Raw genomic sequence first — 26,959 nt, forward strand, 5'->3', positions numbered from 1 at the left:
GAATGTATTTTAGGTGCTTTATTTCCAACATGGTTAACACAATCTGCAAACATTGAAGTCAATATAGTACACAACATAACCACGACCATCAGACTGAGAAAACAAGAACAACTAATTTCCCCTTTCATATTTTAGCCTTGTTTTTTGGTCTGGATTTCGTTTTTTTAAAGTCTTGTTTGTGCTTACGCTTGTTTAAAATTTATGGTTGAAAATGTTTGTAAAAAAAAAAAACGTTTATTTGCACTCTACTCCACTGGATTTTGCACAACCGGGTCAAAGAAACAAGGTCAGCATTGTGTCAAAAAAATGAAAACAAAGACGAGACTTGCGGAAGTAGGTTTGATCACAATCAAATCCAAAGATGATTAAATGTGGGTCCACATGTTCTGAATAAAAGTCATTCTGGCATTAGTTCAACCATTTCTATTTTCTTGCAAATGCTGTAGTAACACTCAGAGGTAAATAGTAAGAAATCATTTTACTCAAGTAGAACTAAATACAAGTGAACCAAGTAGTTTCAATAATACTCCTTGAGTAACTCACGGATTAAGTTTGATTTGTGTAAACGTTTGTGTAGTGGTGATGTATAGGAACAGATTAAAATAACATATATATATACTTTTTTTTTTACAAAGATAGCACTTATGAAGACGTTCTGATTCAAGAAATAGTTTTTAAGATAGTAACATTTTTGGCGATTTACACTTGACGAGAAGCTCTCATTTTACTTGAAAATTCAAAAGTACTGTGTGATATAACTACTCCAACAAAGTACAGTTACTTAAAACCATGTAACTGAGTTCAGAATTTTATTTTTAAATGTGCACTAAATGTTAATACATGAATTGCACATCTAATCCTCAAAACAACACTGACTAAAATCCGTGTGTGTTTATAATATGATATAATGTAATAATGTATGCCTTTTATTACATGTTAGATCATCCTGTGTCTGTATGCACTTCTAAGGTCCGGTAAATATTGGATCCATCTTTCACCTGTGTCGGCGCCATCCCAGCCTCCCACTGCGTTAAACCTTCAGTCAGATCTGTGACTGAAAAGAACTGGGCTTTTTAGGAGCATGACTCTGACCGATAGAAGCGCCGTCTCCATTTGACAGAAGAACGCCGCCTCTGCATTGCTCTGACCAATGGATAACATGACGTGGGACCAGGATGTGTTGCTCCTGGAGGGTCTGAGTGTGGCTCCCCGGTACTCTCTGCCTGTGTTCGCTGCCCTGTTCCTGACCTACGTCTCCATCCTGGTGATGAACGTGGGGCTGGTTCTCCTGATCTTCACAGAGAGGAGCCTTAGGCAGCCCATGTATCTGCTCTTCTGTAACCTGATGCTGAACGATGTCTTTTTGGCGACCGCCACAGTGCCGCACACACTCCTGGACGTCTTTGCCGCCGCCGCGCAGAGGAAGATCTCCTTTGTGTTCTGCGCCCTCCAGGCCTTCTGTGTGAACTTCACCGGCTCCACTGTGCACACCGTCCTCATGGTCATGGCCTTCGACCGCTACGTGGCCATTTGCAACCCGCTGAGATACTTGTCCATCATGAGCACCCGCATGGTGGTGAAGCTGTCCCTGGCAGCCTGGGGGACCACCTTCGTCCTGGTGTCAATTCTGCTTGGTCAGTGCTGCGTCTTGAACTATGTGGATGAGATGTTGCAGACCGGTGAGTTTCCTAAAGGGCCTGTCACAATTGGCACACGGGCACTAGGCAATCGTTTGCGGCCACATAATATGACGGTCGTGCGAACACAATCTTTTGGTGCACGGGCATCTGCACGAGCCACCGCTATTGACCGCATGAAAAGGTGTGAATCGCAGTTGCATTGCTGAATGAACGATAGCTGGTCACTTCCCCGGAGCAGGGCCCGAGCTCAGGGTCTTGCTGAGCTTGGTGCGTAAAAGCAGTGATGCGCTAATGCCTCCAGCCATGTGTGGGGCGGCCAACACCGTACACTGCAGGCCCAGTTTATTTCTTTTCTACAAAAACGACCACTTAGTCACGTCAACTAAACAGGCCCATTTTAATTTTACACCAGTCTCATTTGTTTTAACGCGCTGATGTGTCCAAGTCCAAAAATGAGTTCTAAATATTTGTCCGAGTCCGACTGAACCCGTTGGGTTCTGACGTGTTCGGTCGGACTTCGGTCGGGTTGTGCACACCATCCAAATCAACCGCATCCAGTCGCTCTATTCTGACTGTGACTGCGATTTCTTAAAAGTCTACTTTGCGATCTTTGTGGCTGATGGCAATTTCAATTTTGGCGCTGAACAAATGGGGGACATCGCTGCGGTCAATATGCCAATTGTGACAGGCCCTTTACTCAGAGGTTCTCAACTTTCAGCTGGGACCCAAACGTGTAACACAGGACCATTTTCAGTAGCTCCAACCCTTTTTAAGAACGGAAGTTGTTAAATCCATTTTAAATCCACGCGGCAGGGCAAAAATGTTGAAAGTGAAAGCAATGAAAGTGTTTGTCATGAGGACAATCAGGGCTTGACTGTGGAGCCACAGTACAGACCCGAGCCACTTGACAACTCAACCCTTCAACAACAGTTATACAACAGCAGTGTCACCACTAAAAAGGTTGAGAACCACTGTGTTTGATGATGTGCCACAGCAGCTGCATTTTGGTGTGCTTTGGCCTTGTTTGTTGTTAGCAGCAGAATACACCGCATTCCAAATTATTATGCAAATGACGTTTTTCTCTGATTTTCTAAACTGTCAACTCAAATGAGAGTCAGCATCATTATCAAGTCTTTACCTGGTAGAGGATCATTTAAATGTGGTTGAAAAAAATCTCCCAGTGATAACAGTTTTTTTTTTCAAAAATAATGTAGTAAAAAACTGTATCTACAGTTCCAAATTATTCTGCAACTCATCGTTTCAATACATTTTAAAGCTTGTAATTAACTGAAAATGGTCATTTGTTGTAGCAATAGGAGGTCATATTTACTGAAATCAAAAGCTATTTCAATCAAAAACATCTTAACAGGTCGAGTTATATTTTACCATAGGAGCCCTTGTGTGAAAGCAGTTTCAAAATTCTCAAATCCATTAAACTTGTAAGTTTTTGGACAGTTTCTGCTTGGATTTCTTTGCAGGATGTCAGAATAACCTCCCAGAGCTGCTGTTTGGATGAAAACTGCCTCCCACCCTCATAGAAGTTTTTTTTGTTGAGGCTCCAAAGGTTCTCAATAGGGCTGAGGTCAGGGGAGGAGGGGGTCCACATCATGAGTTTCTCTCCTTTTATGCCCATAGCAGCCAGTGATGCAGAGGTTTTCTTCTGAGCCACTGCAGCCGTTTCGCTGTTCATGAGCTTCAATGAACAGTTTAGGGAGGCCCGGACAGAAGGTTTATGCACAACTGCAGCCTCTGGAGGGTCCTACACCTTCATGTTCGGGAGACTCCAGAGGCACCAGCAGCTTCAAATACCTGTCTGCTGCTTTGTAGCAGCTGTTCTATTCATCGGATGTATTTGTCTGGCTTTAACCGTCCTTATTGTGCCTTTATCTGCACAAACCCGTTTTCATATCTAGACAAAGGCATTCAACTATTTCACACTTTTCATCAGCAGAGAGATCCTTTTTCTTTCTCATATTGCTTGAAAATGATGATCTGCTTAATAATGTGGAATATCCTTTTTCAGTAGTTTTTCCCTTAACTGGACTTAACCTGACAACCATCACAGGCGTGAGACTGATGTCCCTGAGACACAAAACCATCCATGAGTTTCATTGAAAAACTTTTTTTTTAACTTTATGACACTGAAATACAGTTTGAATGATAATAATTTGGAATGCGGTGTAGTAGTAGTAGTAGTAGTAGTAGTAGTAGTAGTAGTTGTGATATAGTAATATTGTTTTTGGTAAACGAGGGGAACCAGAGTAAACCACCAGACATGAGGGGAAGTGATTCCTTGCAAACCCTAAATTATATGTTTACAGTCCTTTTAACAGAATATTTCATAATTTCGTACTTTTTTACTTATTGCTATGGATAACTCAGATTCAACCCTTTCTGTATAATTACTGTGTCTCTAGTGTTGTACCTTTGTACGTTATGCGCGTTTGGTTCTGTCTGTGTGTAAATGTGGGTTGTGTAAACTGAGCTTTATTTAATTCATGTGACTAACGAAGGATATTAGGGATTCGATTTCTTCATAAACGTCATTATGGATTCCTCATGGATGGACCTGATTTGTTTACTTGGCATCAGTGTTGTTGAATAAACTGAGAACGTTGTTAGATAATGAAAACATTTTTTTTTAAAGTAATGGTCATTAACATTGGTATCTCTCCCCTCAGGCCTAACTCTGCGCTTGTCCCGGTGCCGCCGCCACATCCCCAGCCAGTTTTGTGATAACGCGTCGCTGTTTCAGCTCTCCTGTGAGGACCTAACAGTGATCAACATCTTGGGACTGGCCTACACAGTGCTGCTGCTGAGCTCCTCGCTGCTCACCGTGGTGCTGACCTACTTTAAGATCGCCTGTGTGTGCATCCGCAGCCGCAGCCTGGCTCTGAACCGTAAAGCCCTGCACACCTGCGCCTCGCACCTCACCATCTACCTCTACCTGCTCCTGGCCTCCTTCGTCCATGTGGTCCTTCACCGGTACCCACAGCTCTCTGAGCACAAGAAGGTGATGGCTGCAGTGGCCGCGGTCCTGCAGCCTGTGCTCAACACGCTCATCTATGGACTGCAGATCCGACAGATCCGCAGCAGAGTCCAGGCTCTGTGCTGCAGAATCAAACGGGTCCAATGAAACAGAAAGCATCAGGAGCCTTTCACTAAAGCCAAAGACAGTTCAGGCTTAAGACACACACTTTGCTCTGTGAAATTTAAGAATAAAAATGTAACTACTGTTACTATTTTCAAAATGTCATTTACAAATAATATAAAATATCATAACAGAAACAGCAACCTACTTAATATTCATTGAATAATGGAAATGAAAATTAGCATAGGGAGGGATGTAGAGTTGCATTTTTTATACATTGCAATAACAGAAATGTACCTTTTAAACATAAGATGTGTATGTTTGATTGTGTCTAGATTACAAATAATACAAGTTTACACTTCCTGTAGTGAACCAGTCTGCCCCTTGGATTTACAGGAGAGATATATTGAATTGAATATTTTATTTTGAGCCATATAAACAAAACTATAGACAGTGTTCAAGAACAAATACAGATACAAAGGTACATGCTTTCTCTGTCCAAGATCTTTACCTTTAAGGAAAGAACATTTTAACTCGAAAAGGAATGGGAAGAAGACAAACCCCCATTCATATATTTGAATCAGTTCAATAATGTGGTTACTGCACTAACTTGGTAGCTTGTAGTAATGAAACAATGAAGTTACTTACATGTATACATGAAAAGAAACAATGCATGACATTAAGTCAACATTCACAAAATGCTACACTTTATAACAAGTATATAATTATTCATTCCTACACCCAATATATCAGCATGTTAGTATTAAAGTATAAAGTATAGTATTATTAGTATAAAGTCATCATCATCACAACACAGCATTTATATTGTATAACATAAGTGTTTATATATAACATAGCCCATACCTATTCATGAGAAGTATAGTAATAACAGACATATTCATTTAATATGATATTTCATATCAAAGTCACAGGAGTGATGGAACAGTGTTGGCCTGAACTTGTACCACCCACATTTGATCATGTTTTTATGGTATTCACAGGAGAGCGTGGGATAAGTAAGTACACCGCCTGACTGAATATCCTCCAAGAGCTAATCACACACATGTATGCAGACATTTAGAGTCAGGTGTGAGCCAACCTTAAAGCTGCCCTGGGCACTGAGAAACACACACTGGTTAAGAGCTGTCTGATGTGCACCGTGCCTCACTTCAAAGAGCGTCTGCGATCAAGAATTGTTGATTTGAATAAAGGTGTGAAAGGTGACAGAACCATCTGTAAAAGTCTGGATGTTCATAACTCCACGGTTAGAAAAGTGTCTATAAATGGAGACAGTTTGACTTCACTGTTGCCACCTCCACTCACTAGCTTTCTCTGACAACAACAATCCAAGTTGAATGGAAACCAATACAACAGACCTGCCACATTATTCTTTTCTACTGGACAACATCACGCTCATGTTTTTGAATATCGTCTCCACATTTGGACGCCTTCCAGAGAACATAATTGGACATTAGTTTATGTGTGCTGACGGAGAAGACAATGTTTCACGTGGATTCTCCCAGTAATAACTGAGATATTAGCCAAAATTTGAGACCAAAAAATCTGCAGTTAGCCAGTTGCCATAGTTACATTGTGAATGTCCAGTTGCCCTCCATTTCAATTTAAACTATAGGCTCTTCGGAATGTTGCGACATCATGTGTGTCAGTTCCTCCACCTCAGGCTGTTGAGAACGTTCTGATGTCAGTAACACCCAGGGCTTGACCTGAACCAGCCTCTCTGACGATAGAGCTTTGGAACTGACATCACGGCGCAATGCGCTGTGGGCGTGTGGCGCCATTTTCAAAGACCAAAAATATAAACGCAATTTGGCAAACTTGTGAATGCTGCCACCATGCTCAAAAGCAGCGCTAAAGAAAAGGGACTGTATCGAGACCGACTGCGCCCGGAGGCAAAACAACAGTACTTAGAAAAAATAGCCAGCATTGGAAATAATGATCCTTACGAAATGAAGGAATGGGGAAAAGATGCAAATGACTTGCCGCCCTTGACTTTTCCAGACATTTTTTCTTACCTTGTCTGCGGGGTTAGCGCATACACGGCTAACCAATTCAAAAACTACAAGTCTTTGGAGGCACACATGCAGTTTACAAATGGCTGGGTTCAGGATTTGCAGATTTTCAAGCCTCCTCTTTCAGATAAGGTCGTCATTCGCACGAAGTGAGTGAGAATTTATAGTCATGATTTATCTTAAAGCAGTACTAAGTAACTCTTCCCCCTAGAGGCCATAAGCGCAACTGCAGGTGTAGTAGCAAGTTACGATTTTTTAATTTATTAATTGTCTTGGAGAGTAAATACGAGGCTGACAGGAAAGGCGAAGGGAGAGAGGGTTACTGTGCATCCAATTATACAACGGAAATATTTTTTTTCACTCAAACTTGGCTGTAAATACTGTTTAAAGTGACGTTAGCCGCAGTTAGCTTTGCCCGTTAGCCTGTTAGCTTCTTCTTCGTGATTACATTAGTGTGTATTGCTTTCTCCGCACCGGGGGCAGTCAAGTTGCAAACATGGTTTTCTGGCCAGAGACACCAGGGGGAGATGAAAGACCCTCCAATCATCCCATAAACACTTGTATGACCCCCACAGGGACTACGGGGAGGATTTATTAAGGTAAATAAGTTACTTAGTACTGCTTTAAGTCTTATCCCATATTGAATACTGGTGGTAATATGTACGAGTTATTTTAATTCTATAAACACCTCCAGCATTCAGAATGATTAGTGCAAAAATAAATACATAACTATATATGTTTTATGAGTGAGGCTTTGTTTACTAATGTTGCTGCGAGAGCTAGCATGTTGGTGGCTAACGCAAGCTAGCAGAAGTAACGTTGCACATTCTTCTCTTCGGCCCAAAACAACAACTTCGTCCATCACATTTATTTTGAAACATATAACAAAGGGACAAAATGTTCAAAATGGATTCCGTAGTTCTTGATTTTGTAAAACAATGCAGATCTGTTGTCTTGCATTAATTAGTTTGTTCTCCCTCTGTGTCAGTAAAAACATTGTGGGCGATTTCACAGGAAATATTAAAACTCTAAATTTACATAAGATCTGACTCCATAAGATCATTTTAAACACATTTAAACAGTTAAGTTTAAATATTAAAGTATCAAAAAGGTCTCGCCAAGCGTGTTCGTTGATCCCAAGGTCCGAGCAGAAATCACCAGAATTCAGTAGCTTTAGTCAAAGAAGATTTATTCCCTATAACAATTACAATTCTAAACACAGATTCTCCGAGCGCTAAAGCCCTACACTAACACACACACACGGTGCTCGAGCGGGGCAGTCCCGGGAAAAGCACCGTCTAACTGCGCTCTTACAATATATATTATCAAAAATGTGACGTTCACGAAGAGATAGGAGATGAGTTGAGCTTAGGCCAAGGTCACCAAGCCTTTCTCTCAGTAGTTTTCCACTAGAAGTGTCTTCCTGATGCCTTATTTGGAGTAATTATTGTCCACACTGGTGTGGGCACCTGAACGTCTCCATAGATATGAGCAAAAGAATGCAAGAGCGAGAAATGGGGTATTGTTGCAGCAATGTGCGTGTGAAAAGATTGATTTTGAACTGAAACTTTAAAGCACATAGATTAAATTAATCAAAAACATTCAATAGCATTATAAAATATAACATTAGCTAAAAAACATCAATTTCCCACAACATCATTCCGATTTTATATATCATGTATATCATTATATAATCATTCCGATTTTATACATTGATGTACAGACTGTCGTTATATAGTTAATGAATTAATGTAATTAAGTGCTGCGTTGGCCCAGTAATTGTCTGTCTCCCTCATGTGGTGGTTTAATTTTGTGGTGGTGTCACTGGGGAATCAAAGTTCACCCCATCTCCAATCACCCCTGGCTCACTCACTGCCAAATGTTTCTATCTGTTCAATTATAGCTGGGCCTAAGCCCGAGTCCTGCATACTCGAGACACCTCACACTCAGACATCGCCCGGTCCAAGAATACCTTTATGTCTACAAATCAGTTGTTCAAAATAAATAATGAAATTCTGAACAGGATCTATGTGTCACTAAAAATTAGATTTGAATAGAGATTGTTTTTTGTGTGTTTTAGTCTCAGTCACGTTCATGTCTTTGAATTCACCTGGCTTTTGCGTGTTTACAGGTTATGCATTCTCAACGATTGAATGAACCAGCATTGCAGCCATGGGCCATTGTGAGCATTACAGGCACAGTTGAATCTGCCCACTGCACATGTATGGCCGGAGTCGCAGAGAGCAGCACCCATGTCGCTGCGCTTTTGTTTAAAGTGGAAGCCACTGCACGGATCCCAGGCTCAAAGACTGTAACTGATGAGCCAGCTTATTGGGTTTTGCCGGGTAATCTGACCAAGATACAGCCTGAGGTTGGACATAAAATTGACTTCACCTCCTCAGCTGCTCAAAAAAAGGCTCTTGACCACCAAATAGATACGCAGTCCATAAAGCCAGCTAAAAGAAGCCGTCCACAAAAAATACAAATTCCACCTGCTAATTTGGAGGACTTGTCGCCCCTATTAGATACTCTGCTGGAACACAATAATGCAGTGGGTTTGTCGGGACTAGAAAATGATTACACACTATACACTGTGTAACGAATCACCTGTCTCTTCCAAGGCGTGAACGCTACTACGCACTATCAGGCAACGGGCGGATCTGTATACCAGCAGGGGTGAACAACCAATAAACAAACAAATGATTTCGCTTTGGCTCAATTTTATATGTACAGCCACATCCCACCCCAACGCTCGAGCGTAAAACCCGTTGAACACAAAACAACGCACTAAGGCGCGTGAAAACAAAAGGGTATAGTCCAAAATAAGTCCTTAAATACAGGTCCAGACCGGGAAGCCTTGAAACCCACCGCAGGCCCGGTTTCTATGGGACAGAATAAACGCGGTTATAGCAACAGGTAGCCGGCTATGTGGCCATCGGCAGCCAAGTTACTCACAACCCGAGCGGCTGCCCTCCCGTGCACCCCAAGTCGGACCAGACTCTCCCAGCAGCTCCGCGAAGCGTAAATCCACCTCCGTCCTGGATGGTTAGTTCCAAAAAACTCGTATACATCCACGAAAGGTTAGCTCCCGGCAGCGCAACACTGGCAAAGAGTCCCAAGTCGGCGTGTGACGTCACTTTTCTCGCGCGCCCCCGTGCGCGTGACCCGTTACCCAGATATACCGGTAACCCAGGTTAACACAGGAACCCCACCGGCTTGCAACAATACGACAAAAATACAATAAACATAGTCAATGCCTACTGTGACCAGGTTCTAAACATTGAACAACATTCTAGAGGGATTTGGTTCACCCCTGCTGGGTGACTCCCATGTAGGGACCTAGGTGGTCCTTACAGTCCCCCCCCCCCCCCAGCCAGCGGCTTATCGGGACCAAAGAAGGGCTTCATGTCGACCACGTTAATAGTGTCCACCTTCCCCTTATCTGTCATCCAACGAACTTGGTAGTTCACAGGGCCTAATTTCTTCTCTACTCTAGCAGGCCCATTCCATCTAGGCGCAAGTTTAGCAGAGAACTTAACAGAAGCTTTGGACAGCGGGTGCGACCTAACCCAGACCAGACTACCAACGGCAAAGTGTACATCCCTGCGTCGTGCGTTGTAGTATCTGGCTTGTCTAGCTTTGGACGCGCCCACATGTTTTTCAACATCCTCTCGCAACTGTGTATGTATCTGAAGGGTCCGATATGCAGACGCTTGCGGTGTAGGGGCACTGTGCACTAGTCTCTCAAGCGGCCCCTTCAACTCCCTTCCCAGTGTCAGCATGGCCGGTGTGGCACCTGTGGTCTCGTGCACGGCGGTGTTGAGGGCCATTCGGAACTCCGGCAGCCATTTGTCCCAATCCTGGTGGTGGTTTCCAACATAGGAGGCGATCATGTTCTTCAAAGTGCGGTTGACTCTTTCCGTCATGTTGGTCTGGGGGTGATAGGCTGTGGTAAGTTTTTGTGTCACACCCCATGTATCACACATTTGGGCCATCAGATGACTCGTAAACTGGGGTCCCCGATCAGACACCATGAACTTAGGAATTCCCCAGCGCGTAAAGATCTCATTTTTGAGGATCTTGCAGACCTTGGGTGTCTTTGCGTCTTTCATGGCGAATGCTTCAATCCATCTGCTGTAGTAGTCCACCACCACCATGAGTATGGAGTTCCGATCCTTGCTGAGGGGAAATGGACCCATGAAGTCCACCCCAATCATCTCTCCTGGTACCGTCACCTCTGTTGATTGGAGGAGTCCAGCTGGTTTTTCATTTGGACTTTTGTACTGCTGACATGTCCGGCACATGCGGACGTGATTCCAGACGTCTCTTCGGACCGTCGGCCACCAGGCCACCTGAAGAACCTTTAACAACGTCTTCATTCTCCCTAGATGGCCTCCAAAGGGACTATCGTGGTAATATGCCAGGAACTGTGGCACCAGCGCTGCAGGCACTACGAGCTGGTAGTTGTAGCCCCCGTGCTTGGACGGTACCCCCCTGTGCCACACACCCTGCTGGAGTTGACAATGAATACGGCCCGGACTGGGTTGGTCAGCGGAGGGTCCTAGCTCCTGACAAGTTTGGTCCAACTTTTGTGCGTCGGCTATTTCTTGAAGAGAGGTTGGTAGGTCGGCCCAGTAGGTCTTGGGAACAGCTAGGAGGACTTGCCCTCCAAAAGCTGGGGGAGCACGCGACAAAGCATCCGGTACAATATTACAGCAGCCTTTCTTATAGTGCACCCTAAAGGTAAACGCCTGGAGACGCAGGGTCCATCGTGTCAATCGCGACGATGTCTTAGGACAGTTGAACGCCCAGGCCAGAGCACTGTGGTCAGTGTAGACATCGAATGTGGTCCCTTCGAGGAAATGTTTCCACTTTTCAACAGCCCACACCACGGCTAAGCATTCCTTTTCTGCTGTGGAATACCGAACTTCAGCACCTTGGAGAGCTCTGGAGGCAAAAGCTATGGGTCGCTCCTCTCCATCGATGTTCTGCATGAGCACAGCTCCCAGGCCCACGTCACTAGCATCACAGTGAACCTGGAAACCATGATGAAGCCGCGGCTGTGCGAGGACTGGTGGTGAGTGCAATAGGACTTTGAGGTGGTCGAACGCAGCTTGGCAGGCCGAGGACCATTCCCAAGGTACATCTTTCTTTTTTAGATTGTTCAGGGGCGCTGTGATGTCAGCCAGCCTGGGGATGAACTTGTGATACCAGCCGACCATTCCGAGGAACCTCTGTAGGGTTTTCAGGTCGGATGGAGGGGGATAGTCGGTAATAGCCGAGATCTTCGCTGGATCCACCTCGACTCCTTTGCCTGACACAAGATGTCCAAGGAAGGTGAGCTGGCTTTGGAGCAGGTGACATTTTTTCACATTCAGTGTCAGATTTGCTTGGTGGAGCTTGGCAAATACTGCTTCGAGATCACGCAGATGTTGTTCTTGTGTCTTCGAGAATACGATTATGTCATCGATATACACGAAACAGACTTTACCCTTGAGGTCACCCAACACGATCTCCATCAGTCGCTGGAATGTCGCTCCGGCGTTGCGTAGACCAAAAGGCATGACCTTGAATTGGAACAGGCCAAGGTGCGTGGTCACCGCAGTGCGGAGTTTGCTTTCTTCATCCATAGCCACCTGCCAATATCCACTCTGGAGGTCCAGCGAGCTAAAATACTGGGCGCCCTGAAGGGATTCCAATATTTCGTGTATTAGGGGCATCGGATAGGCATCATGCTGCGTTTTAGCGTTTAGGCCTCTATAGTCCACACAGAACCGAGGAGTACCATCCTTCCTTGGTGTGAGGACCACAGGAGAAGCCCAGGGTGAGTTGGATGGTTCGATTACGTCGTTCTTGAGCATCTTCTTTATCTGCTCCTCGATGACGGTTTGTTTCTCCGGAGACACCCTATAAGCTCTCCGCCGCACAGGCATCTCATCTGTTGTTAGTATCTTGTGCTTGATCACCTTAGTGGCCCCAGTGAGCTCAGTCCAAACTGTTGGCCACTTCTGCAGCAGTGGCCGCACCACCTCAGGCTGAGCGTCAAGGAGGGGTGCAACAGGACTGTCAACCCTCGTCACAGCCACATAGAAGTGCACTGACGGTGTCCTGTGACTCCACCGTAGATTCATCCTTGACTTGGGGAGAAACGTGTACTCCTTTCCTCCTGGCATGATGTACTTTCTGATGTGTGGTTTCAGGGTGATCTGAGACATGGTCATAAAGTCAAGTCCGAGTAGCAATGGCATACACAGGTGGTCATCAGCCAGAACGTGGACAGGGAGTGTACCGCGGAACTCGTTTAGGGTGAGGAGTAGGGTGGTTTTTCCAATAGGTTTGTTCTCCTGTCCGTTAGCCATGACGAACTTAGGGATTTCACTCGGAGCCAGAACCTCTCCTTCCTTCCTCACAGCCTTCCACAAGGAGTAGCACATCAGGGAGTAGGTGCATCCTGAATCTAGGACTGCGTCACCTCTGGACCCCCGGACGTTGATTGGCACTACCAGTAGGGTCTGTTCGCCCATGGCTGTGGCGAGGTCCGCCGCAGCATTCCGACCTGGTCCCTGGTCCGATTTCTTTGCAGTCCTTTTCGGTGGATGCGTTTGCTGAACCCGGCTCCAGTAGTCCTTGGTGTTGCTCCAGTCCTTTTCAATGAGAGAGCCCACCTTGACCAACTGCTCCACCGTGCTCACTGTACCTCGTAAACCGCTGGCCAGCCTTGGGTTGCATGCACTGAGGATACGATTCACAATCTCCCCCTCCAACATGTCTGGCCTCCACTTCAAACAGAGGGCACGATGGTCGTATGCAAAATCCCTAAGACATTGGTTTGGGGCCTGAACGTTTGCTCGGAGCTGTTCCTCTATTTCTGATTGATAGTCCGAGGGCAGGAAGGCCTCGAGAAAAGACTTCTTGAACTGTTCCCAGCTATCTATGGTGTTACGTGCTGCGACCCACCAACTCCGTGCCGGACCCTTTAAAACAGCATTGAGAGTACCCAATAGCTCAGCGTCACACAAAGGCCGAAGGGACAGGAAGTTCTCACATTGTTCAATGAAGTCCATAATATCTGCAGAGCTCCGGGATTCACCAAACTGGGGAAATTCCATCCGGATGGGTTGACAGGCCGGTGCCGATGGAGGTATGGAGAATGTCACATCCGCGGGTGTTCTATGTCTGGAAGACGTAGCCTCGACAGGTGTAGAGTAACTGGCAGGTTTCCACGATAGTCGGCTTTTGGCGAGAGTCTGTTTCAGCTCTTCGCTCCACTTTTCATCCCTGCGTCGCAGGCACGCTGTCACCACCCCATCGAACCGTACCAGCTTGGCATCTACATACTCCTTTAACTCTGCCCCCAATCTCTCCATACCCGCTCTCAGACCGTCCTCTCTGCTGAGGGTGCTGTCCACTGCATCCGTAAGCCGGACCCCCAGAGAATCCACTGACTGTTGTAGTGCCTGAAGCTGCTCCATTACAGCCTCCATCTCCTCGGAGTCTCCATCTTCTGCTGTAACCGTGTTTTGGTCTTGCCCAAGGGACTCATCTAAATACATAGACTCTAGTTGGCTGGTGAGTTCTGCAACCACATTCTCGGTTTGCCTAACTGTGACATGGCGGAGAGGGTCCAGTACTGGGCCGGTGCCTTCCCCGTGTTCCACTCCGGTCTCTTCCACGTGTTCCACTCCGGTCTCTTCCACGTCCACCAATGCCCCTTCTGGTACCTGGCCGTCCATTATTCAGTATGAACCCGCCAGACGAATACTGTTGCGTGACTTGTATTCTACTTTTTTTTTTCTTTTTTTTTTTTCCTTTAATATTTTATTGTTTTTAGTGTTCTCATTTATTTATTTTCTTTGGTTTATGTAGCCCTCTACACCCAGGCGCGTGTAACTGTGCGCATACGCAGGTAAAACCCTATGCGTAAAGGGTGCGTAAAATAACCCAAACCGGGCTGTAGTCCAACCCCGGACAATAAGTCTAACTTTATATACGTCGCTGATGACTAGAGCAGCACGAGGAGACGATCCGTTTATAAGTCATCTACGGCTGACCGATGTACGCGAGATAGACAAATCGCTGATATGGTTGTGCGTCAGATCCGCGTTCCCCGTACGGGCCACCACTCTGTAACGAATCACCTGTCTCTTCCAAGGCGTGAACGCTACTACGCACTATCAGGCAACGGGCGGATCTGTATACCAGCAGGGGTGAACAACCAATAAACAAACAAATGATTTCGCTTTGGCTCAATTTTATATGTACAGCCACATCCCACCCCAACGCTCGAGCGTAAAACCCGTTGAACACAAAACAACGCACTAAGGCGCGTGAAAACAAAAGGGTATAGTCCAAAATAAGTCCTTAAATACAGGTCCAGACCGGGAAGCCTTGAAACCCACCGCAGGCCCGGTTTCTATGGGACAGAATAAACGCGGTTATAGCAACAGGTAGCCGGCTATGTGGCCATCGGCAGCCAAGTTACTCACAACCCGAGCGGCTGCCCTCCCGTGCACCCCAAGTCGGACCAGACTCTCCCAGCAGCTCCGCGAAGCGTAAATCCACCTCCGTCCTGGATGGTTAGTTCCAAAAAACTCGTATACATCCACGAAAGGTTAGCTCCCGGCAGCGCAACACTGGCAAAGAGTCCCAAGTCGGCGTGTGACGTCACTTTTCTCGCGCGCCCCCGTGCGCGTGACCCGTTACCCAGATATACCGGTAACCCAGGTTAACACAGGAACCCCACCGGCTTGCAACAATACGACAAAAATACAATAAACATAGTCAATGCCTACTGTGACCAGGTTCTAAACATTGAACAACATTCTAGAGGGATTTGGTTCACCCCTGCTGGGTGACTCCCATGTAGGGACCTAGGTGGTCCTTACAACTGTACTGTCACCTACATTGCCCCAGTCTCTTACATCTCTAAAGAAGAAAAGCACACTGTTCCCTGACCTGACAACTCTACTGCTGTGTTGCGAAAAGCACGTTACTGCTGCTACAGTGACTGGAGAGCAGGCTGAAGCAATTGAGAAGCTCACAAGACTTCAACACAAGACCCCTGACTGGTATAAATGGCGTGCTGGGAGAGTTACAGATTCAGTGTAAAAACACCAGCCTTAAGTGTGGTCAATCGCGTGTGCTACCCCAACAACTCTGTGTCTGTTCCACAAACAAGATGGGGAGTGGAGAAGGAAGGGGACGTACGGAAGGCCTACGCTGAAAAAGTGGCTGCACATCACACCAATTTCCAGGTCCGACAATGTGGCTTCATTGTGAACCCCGGCTTCCCTGAACTTGGAGCATCTCCAGATGGACTCACAATGTGTGACTGTTGTGGGAAGGGGTGCTTGGAGATAAAGTACCCTTTCAAATACAGAATGAGCATTATCCAGGAAGCCTTGGATTCACAAGACAAAGACTTCTGCTTGGAGTCGGCTGCAAATGGACTTCACTTGAAGAAGGCCCACCCTTACTACAAATCATCACTACATGCAGTACAAAATGAACAACAGCAGGTTTCATTTTCCCATGGTTTTACTACCACACTGGGACACATGTTCACCAAAATGCAGCACACTTTGACAGTCTTGTCTAGAAGGGTCATAGCTTCACCCTCACATGGTAGAAGTAGTCTGATTGGTATTGTGGTATGCAGTATTTTGAATTTGTTGCGCAGGCATCCAATAACCCTTTCGCCATGTATTCTTAGGTGAGCAATAGCTCTTGTGTCTTCTGTGTCTTTGACATCAAGTTGACAGAGGCCTTTTGTGAATGAAGGGATCTTAACTTCAGCACACTTCATTCCCACAGCATCTCTGATGTCAAAGCCCCTGCCAGCCAACACTACATCCCTGGTAACAGTTTGTGTGATATGTTTGTCTGAAGCCCGCCCGCCCCATCCATTAGAAATGAATGAGATTGACCCCTGTGGTGTGATCCCGATGAGGTATTTCATGGTATGTGTGCCTTTATAGTGAGAGTATGTTTGTGCACGTGCTTTTAAATTGGATGGTCTTTCAGTACGAATTTCAAAACAGTCAATTATGATAGCTACTCGTTTTCCACTGTCAGGACGGGAAATGCACGGGATACGTTTCAAAATAAAATCGCGAACGCACTTCAGGTTGAATCTCTTTCCTCCCAGAAGTATTAATTAGTACAAAAAATATCACGTAAAATCTATCTCCGCGGTCCGGCCGTTTATAGTTAATACTAACACTCTTAACTTTCGCCTTTCATTCTCTCTCTGTAATGCCTTGCAGTACGGATGCAGTACACTTTTGGGCCACCAGCGTCAAATTGGCGGCGCTGTTTCGCTCCTCCCGCAAAGTTAAGGAAACAAAGTTATTGCCCTTTGTTTTCAGTCACAGAGCGTCGTAGCACATCGACTTCCCAGTTTTCCAGGGCAGAAACAGTGTGAAAATATAAATGAATAAAGCCCAGTGTGCCCTAACCCCACACACTCAGATCATATCAGCTGATGTCTGGACTCTCGCGCCTGCGCAGCCCACATACACAACCCCCTGCGCGCTGCTTTGTGGAGAAGGACTTGTTTTTGGACAATGTTTTGAATGAAGGGGAGCGCGTGGCTCGGTCAGCGCTGTAGGCGGGGCGCATCCACTTTACAGACTCTTTCAATCCTTCAGCGACAGCTCCAGAGTCCGAATGTAAAACGCACTTCAGCGCTTTGTTGTAAAACACAGACTGGCCCGCACCTGTCACTGCCTTTGCCCAATGCTGCTGTCACGAGCCCCTGCAGAGACTGAGAAATGCGCATAGATGGGCGACATGGAGGACTCTCAGAGCGGGGATGAACAGGGAAGGTGGCGTAGACAGAGGAGACGCTGAGCTGACTCCTCCAGCGCCATGAGGATCGTTAATAAGCCTCTATCACTATCAGCTATTCTCAGGGTTTTATTTTATACCCAGACAACACGGGAGCACGAGCGCAGCCTAGAGGGAACCGTGTCTGTCTGCAGAGACGGAGAAAGAGAGAGAGGGATGAGAAGTCGAGGAAATTGTTGTCAAGTTTGGGCTGGTGTCTAATTGGACAGAGAGAAAATAACACTGCGCACGTGAGTGATAAACGTAGTGGTTACACGGTAATGCTGCAGGTTTTCTAGTGGTTATACAGCGTATACCTGCGTTACACGTACACTACACCACTGGTTATACAGCGTATACCTGCGTTACACGTACACTACACCACTGGTTATACAGCGTATACCTGCGTTACACGTACTACACCACTGGTTATACAGCGTATACCTGCGTTACACGTACACTACACCACTGGTTATACAGGTATACCTGCGTTACACGAACACTACACCACTGGTTATACAGCGTATACCTGCGTTACACGTACACTACACCACTGGTTATACAGCGTATACCTGCGTTACACGTACACTACACCACTGGTTATACAGCGTATACCTGCGTTACACGTACACTACACCACTGGTTATACAGCGTATACCTGCGTTACACGTATACTACACCACTGGTTATACAGCGTATACCTGCGTTACACGTACACTACACCACTGGTTATACAGCGTATACCTGCGTTACACGTATACTACACCACTGGTTATACAGCGTATACCTGCGTTACACGTACACTACACCACTGGTTATACAGCGTATACCTGCGTTACACGTACACTACACCACTGGTTATACAGCGTATACCTGCGTTACGCGTACACTACACCACTGGTTATACAGCGTATACCTGCGTTACACGTACACTACACCACTGGTTATACAGCGTATACCTGCGTTACACGTACACTACACCACTGGTTATACAGGTATACCTGCGTTACACGTACACTACACCACTGGTTATACAGCGTATACCTGCGTTACACGTACACTACACCACTGGTTATACAGCGTATACCTGCGTTACACGTACACTACACCACTGGTTATACAGCGTATACCTGCGTTACGCGTACACTACACCACTGGTTATACAGCGTATACCTGCGTTACGCGTACACTACACCACTGGTTATACAGCGTATACCTGCGTTACGCGTACACTACACCACTGGTTATACAGCATATACCTGCGTTACACGTACACTACACCACTGGTTATACAGGTATACCTGCGTTACACGTACACTACACCACTGGTTATACAGCGTATACCTGCGTTACACGTACACTACACCACTGGTTATACAGCGTATACCTGCGTTACACGTACACTACACCACTGGTTATACAGCGTATACCTGCGTTACACGTACACTACACCACTGGTTATACAGCGTATACCTGCGTTACACGTACACTACACCACTGGTTATACAGCGTATACCTGCGTTACACGTACACTACACCACTGGTTATACAGGTATACCTGCGTTACACGTACACTACACCACTGGTTATACAGCGTATACATGCGTTACACGTACACTACACCACTGGTTATACAGCGTATACCTGCGTTACACGTACACTACACCACTGGTTATACAGGTATACCTGCGTTACACGTACACTACACCACTGGTTATACAGCGTATACCTGCGTTACACGTACACTACACCACTGTTTATACAGCGTATACCTGCGTTACATGTACACTACACCACTGGTTATACAGCGTATACCTGTGTTACACGTACACTACACCACTGGTTATACAGCGTATACCTGCGTTACACGTACACTACACCACTGTTTATACAGCGTATACCTGTGTTACACGTACACTACACCACTGGTTATACAGGTATACCTGCGTTACACGTACACTACACCACTGGTTATACAGGTATACCTGCGTTACACGTACACTACACCACTGGTTATACAGCGTATACCTGCGTTACACGTACACTACACCACTGGTTATACAGCGTATACCTGCGTTACACGTACACTACACCACTGGTTATACAGCGTATACCTGCGTTACACGTACACTACACCACTGGTTATACAGCGTATACCTGCGTTACACGTACACTACACCACTGGTTATACAGGTATACCTGCGTTACACGTACACTACACCACTGGTTATACAGCGTATACATGCGTTACACGTACACTACACCACTGGTTATACAGGTATACCTGCGTTACACGTACACTACACCACTGGTTATACAGGTATACCTGCGTTACACGTACACTACACCACTGGTTATACAGCGTATACCTGCGTTACACGTACACTACACCACTGGTTATACAGCGTATACCTGCGTTACACATACACTACACCACTGGTTATACAGCGTATACCTGCGTTACACGTACACTACACCACTGGTTATACAGGTATACCTGCGTTACACATACACTACACCACTGGTTATACAGCGTATACCTGCGTTACACGTACACTACACCACTGGTTATACAGGTATACCTGCGTTACACATACACTACACCACTGGTTATACAGCGTATACCTGCGTTACACGTACACTACACCACTGGTTATACAGGTATACCTGCGTTACACATACACTACACCACTGGTTATACAGCGTATACCTGCGTTACGCGTACACTACACCACTGGTTATACAGCGTATACCTGCGTTACACGTACACTACACCACTGGTTATACAGCGTATACCTGCGTTACACGTACACTACACCACTGGTTATACAGCGTATACCTGCGTTACACATACACTACACCACTGGTTATACAGCGTATACCTGCGTTACGCGTACACTACACCACTGGTTATACAGCATATACCTGCGTTACACGTACACTACACCACTGGTTATACAGGTATACCTGCGTTACACGTACACTACACCACTGGTTATACAGCGTATACCTGCGTTACACGTACACTACACCACTGGTTATACAGGTATACCTGTGTTACACGTACACTACACCACTGGTTATACAGCGTATACCTGCGTTACACGTACACTACACCACTGTTTATACAGCGTATACCTGCGTTACATGTACACTACACCACTGGTTATACAGCGTATACCTGCGTTACACGTACACTACACCACTGGTTATACAGCGTATACCTGCGTTACACGTACACTACACCACTGGTTATACAGCGTATACCTGCGTTACACGTACACTACACCACTGGTTATACAGCGTATACCTGTGTTACACGTACACTACACCACTGGTTATACAGGTATACCTGCGTTACACGTACACTACACCACTGGTTATACAGGTATACCTGCGTTACACGTACACTACACCACTGGTTATACAGCGTATACCTGCGTTACACGTACACTACACCACTGGTTATACAGCGTATACCTGCGTTACACGTACACTACACCACTGGTTATACAGCGTATACCTGCGTTACACGTACACTACACCACTGGTTATACAGCGTATACCTGCGTTACACGTACACTACACCACTGGTTATACAGGTATACCTGCGTTACACGTACACTACACCACTGGTTATACAGCGTATACCTGCGTTACACATACACTACACCACTGGTTATACAGGTATACCTGCGTTACACATACACTACACCACTGGTTATACAGCGTATACCTGCGTTACACGTACACTACACCACTGGTTATACAGGTATACCTGCGTTACACGTACACTACACCACTGGTTATACAGCGTATACCTGCGTTACACATACACTACACCACTGGTTATACAGCGTATACCTGCGTTACACGTACACTACACCACTGGTTATACAGGTATACCTGCGTTACACATACACTACACCACTGGTTATACAGCGTATACCTGCGTTACACGTACACTACACCACTGGTTAGAGTTGTGGCGGTTGAGTCCAACGTAGTTGTGAGTTGCAAAATCAGCAACTCACCGCTACTCTGGACATACGCTGACTCGCCGGCCTCCCTCGAATTAAAAGGCAGGTAAAATCGGCATTTAAACGCACTCATTCCCCCGCCCCCACCCAAAAAAAGTACGCACTTCCCGTCCTGACAGTGGAGGCGTCCTGACAGTGGAGCCTGCAACGGAAGCGACCTCACAGTGGAGGTCTGCAGGCAGCACGTCGTGAAGATGTTGGACAGGAAGATCAAGTCTCAGACGCATGAGTGTAAGTAAAAGCATTTGGAAAGGTGACAGTTTCTTTGCAGCTGGCATGAAATATTTCACATTGTTAAACAAAGAAAGTAAAACGGCAAAACAATGAAGTCCTGTATAATATCTGACTTTTTCTGTGTCATCCTTTACAAAACCTTCATCCAGCTTTGTCTTGTTCAACTCTGACCTGAGCTTTCTGTTCGCCTCTAACAATCGGTTTATTTCTGTTCTGCTCTGTTCACAGAACTCACATTCCATCTTCAGTCTTTTAGCTTGTGGTTCTCTTTCTGGCTGATCTTCATTCTCTAAATTTGCCACTTCAACCGTAGCTTCCATAGGTCCAACAAACCCTCGGCCTTCAGCCTCCATTACATGGTGATAATGGTGTTGGTCCTCAGTGATGTCCATCTCTGCAAGCCCTTCATCTCCAGCCTTTGCTGTGTGGCCTCACCTCCATCTTCTGCTGCTCCAGCCTGTCCCAATCAAATTATAAATTATATTTTGATATACTGCAGGAAATATGATAAATTAAACTCTATGTGTCAATGCAAACCTTTGGAAAGATTATTCAATTATACTACAAATAGCAAATTAGCAATATAATACTTAAAAGTACAGGGGGAGGGAATATGATAATAAAAAAGTAAAACCATAAAATTGTACAATGTTTTGTATTTATTTATTATTTATTTATTTATTGTATTTAAATGATTCTATTTTCCGAAATATTGAAAAGTGAACAATGATTGGGCAAATGGTGATTATTATTATTATTATTATTATTATTATTATTATTATTATTATTATTATGGTTTTAATCTGGACTACTTTACTGCAGCTTTTAGATCAATACATATTTATGCTTTTTGTTGCTTTCGTCGCAATGTCTTTGGAGTGTCCCATGTTTAGTGATGGAGCCCAATCAGGATTGGTTTCAGCCATTTCATATGCAGGTTTACCTGCAAAAATGCAAAAATAATCACTATCTTAATAAACAAACAATGTAGTTCTTAAATAAAAAAGAACATTGTCAATTGGTTGTTCCAATACAATATGATGTTAGCCGTAGCAGTTTGTTATGTGCTGCAATGCTTCTGGTAAATCTCACAAAGCATATTAAGTATAGAGGCTATGCATGTGCTAAATATGAAATAATAAACTTATTACACATATTCAGGTTGCCTCCAATATCTACAGTTAATGTTTAAAGTTGAGCATGCATAATTAGCCATGTGGACATCTTACTGTTCACACATGGACAAAACTAGGACTAGAAAAGACAATTGGCAAAACAACTTTGAGAACTTACCGGAATGAAAATGTCTGGAACACACAAGTAGATATGTAGGGATGTTGGAGAACTGAATATCTGTCCGTCTCATGGCTGCTGTCCAAGCCAGCCGCCTCCTTTTCGTAATTTCTGATGTTTGGGCTCCCTCACGCTGCTTCCAGGTAGGGAAACCATAAAAAGACAGCCCATTCTCCTGTTTGTTTCCTTGACGGTCATACGACCTAACATTACAACCAACTACACAACAAGTCCGAACCATCTTGATGTTGTTTATCTATCTCACAGCTCTTACTCTACAGCTGTTCTGTTCGTGGTGCGCAGCTTTGGCCCTTGCAAATGGCGCCCCTGCTGCGGTAGCCAAGTGACGTCACCTTCCAAAGCTCTATAGTGGCTTTCCAAAGTTACTCACCAACTGATTTCACTAGCCACAGGGCCACATTTGATACATTTCTGACTCATTTTTCAATGTAATCATTTTGTAAGGAAGCATTGAGGCCCTCCCCACAGTGCTTCTGTTGGCCCGGCCCCCACTTTGTCTGGGACAAAGTCCTTTTTTCAGATGTTAACACACAGCTGCTTCATTCCTGTGACACTCAATAATCATTGTTTAAGAATAAGATAAGATAAGATAAACCTTTATTGATCTCACAAAGGAGAAATTCACTTTTTACAGTCGGCGTTCAAGAAGAAGAGTTGATAGAGTGCAGCTGATACAGAGATTATTGCACTTGTTACTTCACAGTCTTATTGCACAGTCTGACAGCAGTGGGGATGAAGGCTTTGCGGTACCGCTCCGTCCTGCACTGAGGGTGTCTCAGTCTGCCACTGAGAGAGCTGCTCAGCTCTTCTACAGTCCCGTGCAGTGGGTGGGAGGTGTTGACCCTCCTGTCCCTCACCTCCTCCACAGAGTCCAGGGGCCCCAGGACGGAGCTGGCCCTCCTGACCAGCTTGTTCAGTCTGTTATTGTCCCGCTTGTGCGGCCCGGGGCCCAGCACACGGCAGCGTAGTGGAGAGCAGAGGCCACCACAGAGTCATAAAAAGTCCTGAGCAGAGGCCTGCTCACTCCGAACGACCTCAGCCTCCTCAGAAGGACCTCAGTCTCCTCAGAAGGACCTCAGTCTCCTCAGAACGACCTCAGCCTCCTCAGAAGGTGGAGGCGACTTTGGCCCTTCTTGTACAGGGAGTTGGTGTTGTGGGACCAGTCCAGTTTATTGTTGAGGTGAACACCCAGGTACTTGAAACTGTCCACCTCCTCAATGTCCTCCCCCTGGATGTTCAGCGGTGTGTGCGGTAGTGGCTTCCTCGTGAAGTCGATCACCATCTCCTTCGTCTTACTGATGTTCAAGCACAGGTGGTTGCGCTAGTTGTGCTAGAGGAAGTCCATATGGTGGGGGCTGGAGACGTGGGTGCAGGGGGGCTGGAGGCAGGTGAAGGTGGTCGGGGGAGGGGGGCAGTGTCCACTGGGCTGGAGACGTGTGAAGAGGAGGGAGTGGGGGGAGAATCAAACCGGTTGAAATGTTGGTTGAATTCATCCGCCCCGCGCTGGTCTCCATCAGCTGTCCCTCTGGCACTCTGTCCAAAACCGGAGATGTTCTTCAGTCCCCTCCACATGTCCCGTGCGTTGCCCTGCGCCAGCTTCTGCTCCAGCTTCTCGCCATAGTCCTTCTTGGCCTTCCTGATCCTCCACTGGAGTTCATGCTGGACTCTCATAAGTCATAAAAGTCATAAAAGGCTAAACTAAGGCTGATCCTCAAATTAAGACGGTGTCATGTAAAATCCAGTTCCGGTGAAAGGCCCAGTGGAGTCAGAGACACAGAGTCTGCGTTTCCGAGGACTCAAAGCTCCTATTCACCTTATTCCGGAGGTTCCCGTGGGCGCCGCCATGAATTGTGCCCGCCCTTTTCTCCTACACTGCGTTTCAAATTATTATGCAAATGACATTTTTCTAAGATTTTCTAAATTGTCAACTCAAATGAGAGTCAGCATCATTTTCAAGTCTTTAACTGGTAGAGGATCATTTAAATGTGGTGGAAAAAATCTCCCAGTGATAACAGTATTTTTTTCAAAAATAAATATAGTTAAAAACTCAAAATCTACTGTTCCAAATTATTATGCAACTCATCGTTTCAATACATTTTAAAGCTTGTAATTAACTGAAAATGGTCATTTGTTGAATTTGTAGCATTAGGAGGTCATATTTACTGAAATCAAAAGTATTAAAAATATTAACAGGTCAAGTTATATTTTACCATAGGAGCCCTTGTGTGAAGCAGCTTCAAAATTCTTAAATCCATTAAACTTGTGAGTTTTTGGTCAGTTTCTGCTTGGATTTCTTTGCAGGATGTTAGAATAGCCTCCCAGAGCTGCTGTTTGGATGAAAACTGCCTCCCACCCTCATGGAAGTTTTTTTTGTTGAGGCTCCAAAGGTTCTCAATAGGGTTGAGGTCAGGGGAGGAGGGGGTCCACATCATGAGTTTCTCTCCTTTCATGCCCATAGCAGCCAGTGATGCAGAGGTTTTCTTTACAGCATGACATGGTGCGTTGTCATGCATGAAGAGGATTTTGTTTGGGAAAACACGGCTCTTCTTTTTGTAGCATAGAAGACAGTGGTCAGTCAGAAACTCCACATATTTTTCAAAGGTCATTTTCACACCTTCAGGGAGCCTAAAAGGGCCTAAAGGGACTGACCAGCTCTCTCCCTTATGATTGTTGACGTCGCAGCCTTGTTGGGACATTGTGGCCATTCACCAAACATCCACTACTCCATCCATCTGACCATCCAGGGCTACACGGCCTCATCAGTGAACAAGACTGTTTGAAAATGAGTCTTCATGTATTTCTGAGCCACTGCAGCCGTTTCTGCTTCAGCTTCAATGAACAGTTTAGGGGAGGCCGGATAGAAGGTTTATGCACAACTGCAGCCTCTGGAGGGTCCTACACCTTCATGTTTGGGGGACTCCAGAGGCACCAGCAGCTTCAAATACCGGTTTGCTGCTTTGTAGCATCTGTTTTCCTAATCTGATGTGTTTGTCTCGCAGAAACCGTCCATATTGTGCCTTTATCTGCACAAAACGGAGTGTGCTCTGAATCATCCACAAATCTCTTATCAGTTCGAGGATTACGCTTAAAGGTCCTGTATCATGCAAAATCGACTTTTTGTTGCTTTTAGCCATGTTGTTCTGCTATTTCCTTATCAAAAACACCCCCAGAGTGGTTTGTGGCTTCATTCACGCAGCTCCCAGTAATCCTCCTGAATCCTGCTCTCTGAGGCTCCGCCCTCTCCTGGTGAACGACTGAGTGTTCAGTTGTGTCGTAACAGCGGAACGGAAGTGCTCGACGTCTGTAATGTAATGTCTTAATTCTATGCTTACGGACGGATTTTAATTTGTAAAACAGCGTTTTCATTATTTCTGTCGTAAGAGAGAAACAAAGAGTAAAAAAAAAAGAAAAAAAAAAAAAAAAAAAGGATGTGCCCGAAGTGCTTCCAGGTCAGCTGTGGCCAAAACAAACACATCGCGTCTGAACAGATCAGTCATGTTTGCGCTGCAGCTGAAGATGGAGCTCGTTACCTACTCTTGACACACCTGTTTTTTATTCTTAACTAACGATAATGTCACGGAGAAAAAGAAGCGCGTTTGGCTACGAGGACGAGGAGTTTATATTCAACCCTTTTCAGGAAGAGGCCACTCAGCTGATTTTTTCTCCTGGATTCAGCGACTATCACCAAAATATTGTTTTTCTGTGACTGTCTCTGATGGATGTTTGGTGAACCTTCACCAGAATCAAAGTGGATTAACTTTTATAACCAACGCGAGTCCCATA

General features: G+C 45.4%; 1 protein-coding gene across 1 annotated transcript; it reads left to right on the top strand.

Annotated features, from left to right (window-relative positions):
• Window positions 1-1,159: 1,159 nt before the first annotated feature.
• LOC306970057 (olfactory receptor 6X1-like) lies at window positions 1,160-4,776 on the top strand (the record flags this gene model as incomplete). Its single annotated transcript, XM_079565883.1, has 2 exons — window positions 1,160-1,634; window positions 4,322-4,776. 2 exons carry the CDS (start codon window positions 1,160-1,162, stop codon window positions 4,774-4,776), a joined length of 930 nt encoding a protein of 309 aa, XP_079422009.1.
• Between the last annotated feature and the right edge of the window lie 22,183 nt (window positions 4,777-26,959).

This window comes from Gobius niger (genome assembly GCF_951799975.1).
Source record: "Gobius niger genome assembly, chromosome: 11".
NCBI lineage: Eukaryota > Metazoa > Chordata > Actinopteri > Gobiiformes > Gobiidae > Gobius > Gobius niger.